The sequence below is a fragment of the Phascolarctos cinereus genome, unplaced genomic scaffold, assembly GCF_003287225.1.
Source record: "Phascolarctos cinereus isolate Bilbo 61053 unplaced genomic scaffold, phaCin_HiC Scaffold_7;HRSCAF=346, whole genome shotgun sequence".
Lineage (NCBI taxonomy): Eukaryota > Metazoa > Chordata > Mammalia > Diprotodontia > Phascolarctidae > Phascolarctos > Phascolarctos cinereus.
Window position 1 is genome coordinate 91,762,180 of NW_027556180.1, and position 14,453 is coordinate 91,776,632.

General features: G+C 36.3%; 1 protein-coding gene and 1 pseudogene across 10 annotated transcripts in view; one reads left to right on the forward strand and one right to left on the reverse strand.

The window, feature by feature from the left end:
- The window catches only part of DGKH (diacylglycerol kinase eta), a 226,951-nt gene that overhangs the window by 89,868 nt on the left and 122,630 nt on the right, over positions 1-14,453 (reverse strand). For 9 of the 10 annotated variants that reach the window (XM_078147618.1, XM_020977016.2, XM_078147617.1 and 6 more), the window contains 2 exons: positions 7,372-7,476; positions 6,859-6,991 (listed from right to left, as the gene is read on the reverse strand). In XM_078147618.1, the coding sequence (XP_078003744.1) occupies positions 6,859-6,991; positions 7,372-7,476 (238 nt within the window). Of the gene's footprint in view, positions 1-6,858; positions 6,992-7,371; positions 7,477-8,708; positions 8,796-14,453 lie in introns of those variants that run through there. The other variant, XM_078147622.1, reaches the window with a different exon arrangement.
- Positions 3,197-4,078, forward strand: LOC144454796 (lysosomal amino acid transporter 1 homolog pseudogene; annotated as a pseudogene).

Consider the following 14,453-nt stretch of genomic DNA (forward strand, 5'->3'; position numbering starts at 1 on the left):
AGATGACCTCTAATGTCATTTCCATATCTAAATCTATAGTACCATAATACTAAATTTTTAATAGTGGCTGAACAGATAATATTGATTAAAAAATAAACCACCATCATGACAAAGACACTTCGAAATCTTTTGTTAACCACCTTCTCAATTCACTTGATAGATTATTCAGGAAATATTTCTTTTTTCTAATATAAATAATTTAAATAATCCTTACTATATAGGAAGCTTGAAAATGATAACTCTAGTTATTCTTAATTATAGCCAAATAAAACAGATGAGCATGGTCCACAAGTAGGACCCAAGGTAGAAACGTTAAGTAATTTCCAAAGGTTCCATAAATCAAGAACACTTTGTCAATAATGCTACCCCGACATAATCAAAAGGTAAACTACAGTGTTTTGTAGGATTTTATGAAATTTCCCAAGGGTCCAAGAATACTAATAAGCAATATGCCACAGCTTTTAAAAATAGACCACAGAAATCATTAAGTAAGTAACTTGATTGTTAATGCTTCAAAAAATAGTCACAATGGAGACATTCTGATTAAGTAGTTAAGTAGACTTACTGGAACTTATAAGAAGTTTATAGGAACTATCTTATTGAAAGAAGGTTCTAGATGTCCTGCTCTTAGTAGCCTAACAATTTTCTTGTTTTATCATTAAATGTTTAAGCAGCTATATGATCAGCTTATTTTCAATCTTAATTGTCTCAGGATAATGTAAATAGCTTAATAAAATTCACAGGGCAAAATTCATCAACAGATTACCACATGTATTACAGTCAATGCATTTTTTTTTTAGTTTGGGAGGGTGAGAAAGGGCAATAAGGCCTTGGATGCACATAGAAATAAATTATTCACCTCCTAGAAAGTGTATTTACTCTTTTAGACTGGCAAATAAACTTAAACTACATCTTTTTTAAGTAATGAGAACATATTTGTTAAATAAAGAAACCATACACACTTAGAAGACTTGAAATGCCTCCCCCAAATTTGAGTGGAAAGTGAGCAGGCCCATAATGCAACTTGGGGGTAGAAAACTTCATAAAATTTATCTGGAAAATAGTTCACAGCCAGAATCTTCCTATAAATTCCCACATGTAATAATAAAGCATTTGATTGGAAGATCTATGGTAATGCTGGTTTGCAGGCAGCAGTCCATAATTTAAAAACACTCATCTGATGATTAAAATCCTAAAGTCTATTACTGCATGATTCAATCATAAGGCACCATCTATTAGAGACTACTTGAGATAATTTTGTCCTCCAGGACAACAGTAAAAAGAGCTATGATATGCTTATTAGTGAAAGGAGAGACAGCACGGTGTAGTGGATAGATGGTCAGTTTTGGAATCAAGAAGAGGTAAGCTTATTTCCTACCTCTCTCACTATCTGTGACCATAGGAAATTCACTCAGAACTCTCTTTGCCTCGGGTTTCCTCATTTGTAAAATGAGGATAATGATACCCGCAGTACTTGCATCCCAAGATGGTTGTAAATTTCAAATGAGATAAATATACAAAGCATATTGCAAGCATTAAGTCATTAATATAAGGTCACTTATTATTACTGTTATTATTATTATTATTATAACAAATGCTATGAGCAGTTAGGGTAAAAATTCAATGCCTCTAAAAGAAAGATTGACTTTCTTCAAAAGTCTTAATTTAAACATTTTTAATGAATGCTGTTCTCAGTGTGACACAGTGGAGAAAGCACTGGACTTGGGTTCAAGTCCCAGCTCAAATGCTTACTAAATGTATCACCCTGGTCAAGTCACTTAATCTACCTACATCTCAGTTTCCTCCACTATAAAATGGAGATAATAATAGTATCTATTTCACAATGTCATTGTGACTATAAAATAAAATACATGTACGACACTTTTGTAAATTTCAACGAGCTATGAAAATGTGGTCTATTATTATAATTACAACTCATCGGTCAAGAAATAAGCCAAAGCCATACCAATAAAATAAACATGAAAATGATACCAAGGTTAATTTAGTTTTACTGCTGTACTGATCAAACTACCAAAGGGATACTTTACAGAACTAAATAGAATAACAATAAAATTCATCTAAAGAAACAAAGATCAAGAATGTCAAGGAAAATAACGTCATGAGATAGTAATAAAGAGGGATTAGCAGTCCTAGACCTCAAACTATATTATGAAACAATAGTTATAAAACCATTTGGTACAGGCATGTCAATGGAACAAATTAAACAAGGGAGAATTAGAAACAACGAACTCAATAAACCAGTGTTTGAAAAAGTAGAAAACAAATCATTTGGGCAAGTATTTGATTTTTTTCAAAACTTCTGGAAAACTGGAAAGCAGCTTGACAGAAATGAAGCTTAGACCAAGTTAATATATATTATTCCACAATAAATTCTAAATGGATATATGTCCTTAATGTTAAAGATCATACTATTAAAAAAACTGAAGGAAAAGCACGTCATAGGGAAGCCTTTCACAGCTATCAGTATTCTTAACCAAACAAGAGATAGGAGCAATTACAAAAGATAAAATGGTTCATTTCCAATTACATAAAATTGAAAAGCTTCTGCACAAACAAAATTAATGAACCTACCATGAGAAGGGGAAAAAAAATCTTTGTATCCAATTTCTCAGATAAGGGTGTGGTAACCAAGATATATAAACAACTAACATGCATATGTTTTTCATATGTATAGATAGATAGATATAGATACAGATACACACACACATACACACACATAAATATATGTATATATACATGTGTATATGTATGTGTATATATCCAATAGCTAAGTGGTCAAACAAAGGATATGAACAAAAAGTTCTCAAAAGAACTTTTAATAAAAAGAACTATTAATAACCATATGAAAAAATGCTCCAAATTACTACTAAGAGAAATACAAATGAAAACAATCCTCAGGTTTTACTTCACACTTTGCAAATTGACAAACATGACAAAAGAGGCGAATAGTCAATGCTGGAGGAGTTGTGGGAAGATAGGCACATTTTTGGTGTAGCCATGAATTAGTGCAACTATTCTGAAAAGCAATTTGAAATTATGCAAATAGAGTCACTGAAATGTCCATACCTTTTCACACAGAGATTCCGCTTCCAACCTTATAACTCAAGGAGGTGATTTATAAAGAAGGTCTCCAGGGGAGAGCCAACCCTGCCAGTGAATCCCTTCCACTCTCCCCATGGTCTGAAAGAACTTCAGCTCCAAGGTATTTGCCGAGAACTTTTCCAGCTGCCCCCCAAAAGTTCCCCTTGGATCTGAGACATGTTCAGTGAGTAAGCCCAGGATAGGAGGAACATGGGCAGTGTCACCCTCCCTGTGGCTTTAATAGCCTACTTTATTGTTGCTACTTTTCTCCAGTAGGAAAGTAAGACGGGCAACATGGACCAGGTGATATCCATTTGGCTCCTGCTGGGTTGGCTAGGCAGAGACTCCTATAACCTTGTCAACTCTTTCCTTGCCAATCAACTACCCTTGTAGACACACATCAACATCTACTATGTGCTGGTTGACCTCCTAATGATGCCCCTTTGCTGCTACTACAAATACAAAAACCAAGACTCCCTAATATCATCCCTCATCGACCTGACCTTCCTTTTCATCTCCTTGGGGGCAGTGTAAGCTGGCCTCCTCTTCCTCAATCCCAGCCCCTTGACCTCACAGGAGGTCTTTAGGGGCAGGACCTTCCTGTCTATGGGGCCATTGAAAAACTCTTCACCAAGCAGGAGACTATCAGCTGCATCATTGGCTCCACCTCCAGCCTCCTATACCTGCTATCTTGTCTGTCCCAGATCTACACCAATTCCATTGGAAGTTCACCCAGGGTATCTGTCCTTCCTATTTGCCCTGTTGATTTGGGCTTACACAATTATGTCTGGTCATGCTGCTGAAAAGTCCTGAGGTAGAGTAGACTGATGGTAGCTTCCTGCTCCACTATATCCCCTAGCTCACTGACAGCCTAGGCATGCTGCTACTAGACATCATTATCTCAATTCAGTTCCTCATCTACAGAAAGTGACTCTCCTTTCTTGAGAGACAGCCCCTTCTGGGCCAGAATCCTTGATGACCGTGTGCCAAGGACAAGTCAAAGATGACCAAAAGACTAGGCAGACATTGAGGGAGGGAGAGGAATTTGGAAGGGAAACACCCACTGGCTGAGACGTATTTAGGTGCTAAGAAGGTAGCTGGGGGAACATACAGAAACTCTCCTGCCTCCTGCTGCCTTCCTTGACCGAGTCTTCTGCTCTCAGGTCTCTGAAAGAGTCCATGAACCTGCTCCCCACTAACCTCAGGAGCCAGGACCTACTTCTCCAAGAATCAGATCCCACTGGCCCCCAACTCAAAGCTTCCAGTCAGAGAAGAATGGCCAGGGATTTGCAGTGGAAGAATTAAGCTATTTTCAATGAGGATCACCGGAATATATGCCCTCAGGCCATTCTTCAGCTGGGTTGTACCCCTTCCCTCACTTCCCCAGGAGCTGAGCTGTGGTCCCCAGGAACCAACACAACTTGGCTAGCAGCTTCTCCTTCCTCTATATTTTACCTAGTGCCAAACTTTCTAGTAAAATCCATCTAAGTAGACAGCCAAAAGTAAACGTCTCCATATATACCAATATATTTATAGTAGCACTTTTTGTGATGCAAAGAATTGGAAACCAAATGTATGCCCATTGATTGGGGGATAGTTAAACAAATAGTGGTATGTAAATGTATTAGAACATCATTGTGCTGTAAGAAAGGATGCAAGTGATGAATACATAAAATCATGGAAAGACTTACATAATCTGATCCAGGGTGAAGTACTCAGAGCCAAAATAATAACATACACAATGGCTGTTGTTGAGTCATTTCAGTCATGTCTGACTCTTCCTGATCCCATTTGGGCTTTTCTTGGCAAAGATACTAAAGTGGTTTGTTATTTCCTTCTCCAGCTCATTTTACAGTTGAAGAAATTGAGGCAAACAAGATTAAATGACTTTCCCAGAGTCACACAGCTAATAAGTGTCTGATTGGATTTGAACTCAGGAAGATGAATCTTCCTGACTCCAGACTCAGCACTCTGTGGCACCACCTAGCTGCCCCTACATAATGGCTACAGCAGTATAAATGAAAACAACCACAGATCACTCAAAAAAATAAATGTTGTAAGTTACAAAGAAGAAACATGGATCCAAAGAAGAAATAAGAGAAGACATTCCCGCCCCATTCCTTTGCAGAGGTGGGAGGTAATGGGTGTGGCACATAGCTCTCTTGGAGAAAGGATGGAGGAAGGATGCTGGAAGAAATGTTGGGGATATTTTTTTAAAAAGATAAAAATATATTTTAAAAAAGAAAAACAGGTCAAAGATTTTTAAAAGTTTGAACGGATTAAGGAGGTTAAACAACAACTTTTTAAAAAGAGTAAAGTAAGCACTGTTCTAAACTATAAATAATATCTAGGAAACAATATTAAATTATCAATAAAGGAACATATTTTTCATTGTATAGTCAGTCAGGACTAAGCAAATAATAGCAGAAAAACAGCCATTTGAAAAAAATTCTCCAAATAACTACTAACGAAATGCAAATTAAAACAATTCTGAGATTCTACCTCACATCCATCAAATTGGCAAAGCTGACAATAAAATGAAAATAATGAATATTCGAGGGGTTATGAGAGAACAGGCACATTGATTCACTGTTGGTGGAGCTGTGAATTGGTCCAACTAGTCTGAAAAGCAATCGGAAATTCTGCACAAAAAGATATTAAACGCCCTTTGACCCAGGAATAATAAATGTTTATTGATTGACTGATTAAAGACCACTGTCTATACCCCAAAGAGATCAAAGAGGGAAAGGTCCTATATGTATAAAAATATTTATAGATGCTCTCTTTTGTGATGGCTAAAAATAAACCCTGAAAATTAAGGGGATGCCCATTCATTACGGAATGACTAAGCAAATTGAGAGGAAAGATGATTTCAAAGAGAACATAGAAAGATTTGTATCAACTGATGTGGAATGAAGTCAGAAGGACCAGAAGAACAATTTATAACATAATGTCAATATGTTATATAAACAACTCTATTAGCCTCAAGAACTCTGATTAATCACAATTCCAGAAATTAACAAAGAATAATGCATATCTCATGACAGAGAGATGAGGGATTAATACATAAAATAAGAAATGCATTATTCAACATAACAAATAGGAGAATTTGTTTTGCTTGACTGTGCTTAAGTGATGGAGGACTGGCTTTCTCCCTCCTTCCTTTCTTTTTTCCTTCCTTCCTTCTCTTTCCCTCCTCCCTTACTCTATTTCCTTCCCCTCCTCTTTTCCCTCCTTTCTTCCTCTCCTTCCTTCACACCTTTTTACCTTTCTTCTCTCACTCCAAGAAGGTGAAAAAAAATGAATGCTTCATAATTGAAAAAATTAAAAATTTTTGTATATGTATATATTTAAAAATAAAATGTTGATATAAAAATGGAAAACAAGATTTGCTCCAAAGAAGCTGCCAGTAATTTCAGAGAATCAATGCCTGACCCTATTTTGGTTTACATTTTCTTTAACCCATTGGTCTTTCCCATTTCTATCACATGTTCCTTTAAGACAAATAAATGTCAAAGTTATTCCTAGGTGTGGAGCACAACTTGACGCTAAAATAAACTTGAACCACTAAAGTCAATATTTTATAAAAAGGTATGACAGTCTCAACCTTTTCTACTCATGGGGAATTTTTTTCTGCCCTTAATAGTTCTCTGTTTATTTCAGAAGAGTTAGAAGCATTTATAGCCCTTGCATCTTATTCTTATGTTTTTGGGAGACACTGAAGTGGGAGAACAAGCCTTCGGCTGAATATATTACCTTCACAAGACAGGCCATGGGAAGTAACTCCAGAGAGACTCTCTCGGCACACGTTACAGAAGGTGGGTCGAGCATGGGAGCAGGCATACCAGTTATGCATCCCTGAGAAATGTTCCACATTAAACTGTGCCGCCTGGTAAAGGAGAAGTTAAGATAAATTTGCAAGTGCCGAATATGGCTACTGATACAATTACGAAGTGTGTATGTGTGTACAAACACACACACACACACACACACACACATACTTATACATGCATACATATATATGCACACACATATATACACAACACAAAAGAAAATTAAATTTAAAAGTGATAGATATTTAAAAAACTATAGTACATTCATTTAAATTATATATATACACATATATACACATATATATACACACACATATATGTGTACACAAAATACAGAAATACCATATCAACATGTAATTTATTTTAACACTTGGAACTCTAGAGATTGTTGATTTTGGAACAGCAACATGATACAATGAAAGGGATTTTATTTTACCTCATAAAGTTCCCTTGACTGTACAGACTTCAGTAAACTGATCCAGTCTTCCATCTCCTTTCTGTTTTCAGCGCACAATACCAGCCTCCTGAATGGCGTGATTATCTGAAAAAGATTTCTCAACTTAATGATTCCAAATAATAAAGAAATTGTAACATCTGACAAAGCAATTCCACTTTCCATGCTTTGCCATTCCTTGGTGATGAAAACAAAATGCACTCGATAAACATACATAAGGTTTAATCTCAAACCATAATGCAATGCTTAAAATACAAAGCTTCTACCTAGGGGGGAAATTACTTTCATTCTTGATCTTTAGGAGTCTCTCTTTTTTAGTTATATCATTACTTATTTATCACACCTTTTTGAACACAATCTACTCAAATTAAGAAGCAAAAAAACCCCATTTCTTTATAAAGAGAATGTCAAATAAACTTCACAACAATACTGAAGCAACTGTAAGCTTTTTAAAGAATTACATTATGAACGACCTTAAGAATAAACTGTAATAAAGGAAAAAAATAGGGACATCAAGTATGTTTAGTACTTCATTTCTATTGAACTTAATGGTAGCCGTAAGTGTTTGTTTAGTAATGAAATAGTATTATGTTGCAATGTTATATCCAGTGCCTACTGACTTGGATTTTAGGCAGCGATTTAATTTTGTGGAAATTAAAGCCCTAGAGGTCAAGTGGGGAGCATGGAGAAGAAATAGGAAGAAGAAAGCTCTTTCAGCTACTTTGAGGAAAAAAGACCCTTGTGTTTGCCAAATTACTGTAAAATACCATACAATTTTTCTTGGTTCATTAGAATAAAAGGCAAACAAAACACATTAAGAAATGTCAGGGTTATGCACTTGCAACTTTGTAAGGAATCCAGATTCCTAAACACTGAACTTCACCTAGAAATTCAAAATTAATCAATTCCAGATACAGGATCATGTATGTGTTCAGGAAAACAATTTTTAAAAGGAAAAAAATCACACACACAGAAATTTAATTTAAAGCACAGAAACTGCTTTAAATTGTCAACTAAAATTAAAAGTGCATCCATTTAAATAAGCATTTATTACTTCTTTAGTAAAAAAAATCTCTCTGTAGAGTCATAAATTAATTTATTCCATATTTCATGCTTCATCCTCAAACAGATTTTACAAGTAAAACAAAAACTAAACACTTTAAATGACTTTATTTTTCATTAATTCATGACAGGCAAAACATCAAACCAAAACTAATAGTCATAAAAAAAATATACATTGACTTTAAAGCTGGGAGAGGAGAGAGAGAGACAGAGACAGAGAGAGAGAGAGAGAGATCCAATCAGTCTTAGGCACTTACCCAGACCCTGCTGGACCTTCTCTGCTGTTGATTTGGACTCAGCAGTACCTCATTAAGCTCAGTTGCCCTTTAATATATCTGCCCAGACTCTCAAGTGCAGCAGCTACCAGTCACATGGTCAAGTAACTCAAACCTTTCAGCTTTGGGCATTTTTTTTAACTGCATATGGAATTGAAAGGCATTTCACTTTGGTCTTTTCTTCAGTTTTCTACTACCCTCTTTTGATAGAGCTCATTAACAGTTGGTCTCTCCTCTTCCTGAATAAATACTTAATGCAAAGAGCAATGCTTCTCTCATTACTTAGGAGCCAAATGGATGCTTTATTACTTGAAGATGTTGTTTTTTCTAGGACAGCTCATCAAATGAAACAGAGAGAAGCCAGTAAATCATAATATACTCCTGGCTCCAGGAGCCAGCAGAGTGCTCCAGAAAATCTCCAGGCTTCGCTGAACTTACTGATATTACCAGAAAAAATACCTCCAAAAGCATGTATTTCTCTTTATCCTATATTACTTCACTACAAGAATTCTCTCTTTATATAGCAAGATATGCATTCATCATACAAATAAACCAGTGTGTTCAGGTTTTTCTTCTCAACTTTTGCATTACATTTGTGGAATTTGAGTGGAAATATGATTTACATATAAAGTTTTAATTAGCTTTACTCCCTTTGTTCCTAAAAGCCATTTTTAAAAGACAAAAAAGATCAATATAAGGAGAAAATGTATTTTTCTTGCATCTTTAAAAAAAATGACTCTATACAAATGCCTCAAGTCAATCAACAGGCCTTTATGAAGCATCTGCTATGTGCAGGCATTGCACTATGTGCTGGAGAAACAAATACAAAAGATGAGATTATCCCTCCTCTTCAGGAGTTTACATTCTAATGGGATTAAATGTTCAAACAGTTCAAATATTTTTCAGTTATAACATGGTTATATATGTATATATGCCATGTATGTATAATCTCTATATTTTCATGAAATAAAAAGTGTATTTAACAGACTCATTTTAAAATCAATCCTAGTAAAAGATTGATATATAAAAGACAAAACAAATTTTGAACAACTTTTGTGAATATGAAAATAAATATTATAAAGTTAAAAACAGTTTCAGCATTATATATACACTAGACAAATCAATGTTTTGCCCTTACAAAGTACTACCTAGAAATAGCAAGAAGACATAAGAAATATGTCTGCTACCTACTTTCGGGATTTTTTGTCATTTCCTCCCTTCCCCCTACCTAGGCTGCTGACTGAGCTCATTACCTCTATGTACCTTCACTTCTAACCAGACATGAATTATTTTCTCACCTTCTTCCATGCTAGATCCAGAGTGGAGGCTATGGTGGCAAGGGACCAGGGGGAAGGGGGAGCAGTGAAGGAGAAAGACGAGGAATAGAGGGTCCCACTGCACCCTCACTGGTCCCAGAAGCATCACCAATCCCCATTCCAGCTTAACTCTCCAGACATCCCCATCCAACGGCCTGGGATCTAGCCTTCACCTCAGAGCCCAAGGCTAATTCAAGGAAAGTCTAGGAAAACCTGGGTGTGATTCTCCTCTGAAATGTAGAAGAATCTTATTTTCAGTCTTGTCTGTGCAGAGATTCACCATTTAGTACCTATGTGTGACTTTCTTCCTCTGCACCTTCCCCAGCCAGAGTCAAAGGTGAAAAAAAAAAATGAAGGGAGGAGGCTTAGGAGGGAGCCTTTTATTTCTCATGGGTTTTCCTTTTATTAGTACCAAAGGTACTAATAAATAAGGGTTTTATAAATAAAACTCTTAGGAAATATTAAAAGAGCTATGTCCAAGACATCAAGGGAGGGAGAAACCTTGATCAGAAGTAGTGGCAACAGCCAGAAAAGATGGAGGGTGATCAATAACAGGGGAGGCATAAGTGTCCTGGGAGGACCAGTTCTTATCCTGACCCTGAAGGCCATCTCTCATTTCCTTTCATCTCCCCAATTACTGGCACCCCTCAGACCCAGACTTTTGAAGCCCTTGCCACAATGGCTTGAGGGCTGAAGGAATTCCTAATCCTAATGGAAAAAGGGACAGTCCTAGTTCCCCCGAGTAGTTTAAGAGAAATGAATTCTAAGTGTCTTGAGTTGGTATTTGGAATGCATTTTCCCATAGAAACCCCATTACACAGGGTGATTGGATTCCACAAAACTGTTGGTACAATACTAAAGACATCTACAGATGAACCTCTGAACCTAACCATTTAAGTTCCAGACAACTGACCACAAACAAGTTGTTGGTAAGTTAAAGACTACTTTTTATTCTGTTTTTGGGACTAGTACAATAGTAGCTTGGTTAACAAATTCCCTGAGAATAAAGCTTTTTTTCAATCAAAGTCAGTCTTGCTTAAAAAAAAAAGAAACCAAAAATTAAATTATATAAAGGATGCTACCTATGTTCACAGATATGATAAATAGCCTTTATTTATCCTATTTGAACACATGGCAAAATTACAAAGTTCTTAAAAGTTTGTCTTATGCTATTAGTCTCTTCTTTATATACCCTTTGGGTAAAGGGTATACCCCTTTATCCCAAGCAAAACCAGTAGAGATTGAATAATAACTCATTAATAATATATAATAGCTCACTAAATAATTGTTGATAGATTATATTTGAAGTGAAATTCATTTTCACTCAAGGGTTAAGCCATAGGTTTAAGTCAAGTCAACCCATACTTATTAAGTACCTTCTATGTGCCAGGCACTGGGGGCAGCTAGGTGGCATAGTGGCTAGGGTGCTGGCTCTGGAGTCAGGAAGACTCATCTTCCTGAGTTCAAATCTGGTCTCAGACATTTACTAGTTCCTGAGCAAGTCATTTAACCCTGTTTGCCTTAGTTTCCTCATCTGTAAAATGGGCTGGAGAAAGAAATGCCAAACCATTCCAGTATCTGCCAAGAAAATCCCAAATAGGATCACGAAGAGTCAGACATGGCTGAAAAATGACTGAACAATACTATGTGCCAGGCACTGAGGCTAAGTGCTGGGGATAAAAAGAAAGGCATAAAATAATTCCTGCTCTCAAGGAGCTCACAATCTACTGTGCAAAACAACAAGCAAACAACTATGTTTGGACAAGCTATGTCTACAGGATAAATCAGAGATAATCTCAAAGAGAATATTTGACTTAAAAGGGTTAGCAAAAAGGTTTCTTATAGAAGGTGGGGTTTTAGCTGGGACTTGAAGGAAGCCAGGTAGCCCAGGAGACAGAGATGAGGCAGGGGAAAATTCCAGGAACAGGGAACAGCCAGTGAAAATGCCCAATTAGGAGATGGATTATCCTGTTCAGGGAATGGCAAGGAAGCCATTATCACTGTCACAGCAGACTCAGGGGTGAGTAAGGTATATGAGGGCTGGCAAGGGAGGAAGGGGAAAAAAAGGTGATGAAGGGGTTTGAAAGGCAAACAGAGGCTTTCATATCTGATCCTGGAAGTAATAAGGGATCACTAGAGTTTATTGAATGGGGGGGGGTGGCCATGCTCAGGGTGATTAAAGGATTTTTTCTCTTGTTAATGGAATTTCATTTTTGGAGGAACTAAAGAAACCATATAACCCTCAAGAAAACCATGGTATCACAAATTTAGGGTTTGGGGTGAGGGCCCATCCAAAGAGATAACCATAAAGCAGTCACTCTATTTCCTATTTAAGTTTTCTCAGAGACTACTTGAGTCCTATTTCTGGGAGATGCTGGCAGTGGAAAGGTATCAGGGTGTTTTTTAACAGGGCCTGGAACCCACTTTAATCTAGCAACAAGCCTGCCTGCCTGCCTAATGGTGGGTCCTTCCGTCCAGACTTCTCGTTCATTCCAACAAATACTTAAAGAGTATTAAATGCTGACAACTGGCTAGGCACTGTGTGTGCTAAGGCAGGAGGAGTAAAGAGATAAAGGAAATCCATTCTGTTTTGAACGAGCTTAAATATACAGGTTCTATTTTAATCACAGGTAAAGGCCCTCTACCTTATGTACCCTAACCTTCTTCCCAAAACTACTCTGAGCTCCCACCCCCGAAAAAACTTCTTGTGCTTACATATCTGAGATTATTTTAATTTATAATTGATGATTTTTCATCTTGCAACCTCCTTTTTATCTGATAGCCTGGAACACACACCTATCCTTCCTAAGAAGGAAGGAAAGAAGCATTTATTAAGAACTTGCTATGTGCCAGGAACTAAGTGCTTTACAAATATTACTTCATTTAATCCTGACAACAACTCTACGAAGTTGGTGCTATTATTATCCTCATTTTACACTGAGGAAACTGAGTCAGATAGAGGTTAAGTGTCTTGTCCAGAGTCACATAGCTATCAAGCTTCTGAAGCTAAATTTGAACTCAAGTGTTCCTAACCCTAAGACCAGTGGTCTATTCACTGCATCATCTAGGGATATCTGTACCTCTGATTAAGAAGTTTCTGACAAAGAAGCACGTCGCTGAAACATAGTCTCTTTTTTATACTACCATACTTTGAGTGCTACTGGTTTATGTTAATTAATCTTATATTTTCAAGGTCTCCTTAGTCTGGTTAGTATAATGCATGACAATAGTACATAAAACAGGTGCAAGACAATCTGGCATGACATATACAAAATTCTGTGTCAAAATAACACCACACTTGCAGCTTCAAATGAAAAGAAACAAAAGAACTTGGGCATGAAACACAAAATAGCTTGAAAAGGGAAGGAGTCTAACTCTACATGGGTTTTCTGACCAGAACATAAAATCTCTGCAAAATCGAGAAGTTTCCAATATGAAAACAGCAACTGAAATGCATGATTTGCGAAAACAAAAAGGAATTGACTGGCTTTCTTTGGGAATATTAGAGTAAGAGAAGAGAGGAACTTAATTCTGGAAATCAATTAATCAACTAACATGTATTAAGCACCTACTATGTGCTAAGCACTGGAAAATGTGGATTTTACCAACAAAATGGTCACTAATTTACAAATTACAAAAATAAAGATGATAAGATAGCCTTCTGGGGGATTGCTATGAGGCAAAAAAATACTAAAAATTAGTAATTATATGGCAAAGACTTTGTCAATCTGCTAGCCAAATACTTATAGAAAAAAAAAATTTTACTCAATGGAATTCTTAGAAGATCTGGGTCTAACTAGTACCAAGTGAAATGTGTAAAAAGCATATGACTGTGGCGGATGTAAAGAAGCTCAACTCTCTATCTGCAAGGAGTTCAAAGAACTAAAATATCCAAGACAGATGATTATCTAACTTACCTTTGTTGCTCTCCAGTGAAGGAGAACTTTTGAAGCCTAATAAAAATTCAAAGGCTTAACAACTCTTACTATAAAGGAAATCCTTTTTTATTTCTGTAATTTCCTTATATCTGACTGTGTAAGTAAGGTTCATTTACTGCTGAACTATTGCAAACTATCTTACTCATTTTATTCTATAATTAATAAAAAAGCATTGATTAATAATAACAGCTAGCATTTACAAGATAATTTAAGGTTTGCAGAGTGTTTTACAAATTTTAACCTCACAACAACCTAGGGAGGTAGGTGCTATTACTATTCCCATTTTACAGATGAAACTGAAGCAGTCAAAGATCAAATAACTTGCCCAAGGTCATACAGCTAGAATGTGTCTGAAGCTAGATTTTAATAATAATAATGATAACATTTGTGTAGTGCTTACTATGTGGCAGGCACTAGACATAGCTTTGCAATTATTATCTCATTTAATCCTCAAAAGAATCCTAGAAGGTAGG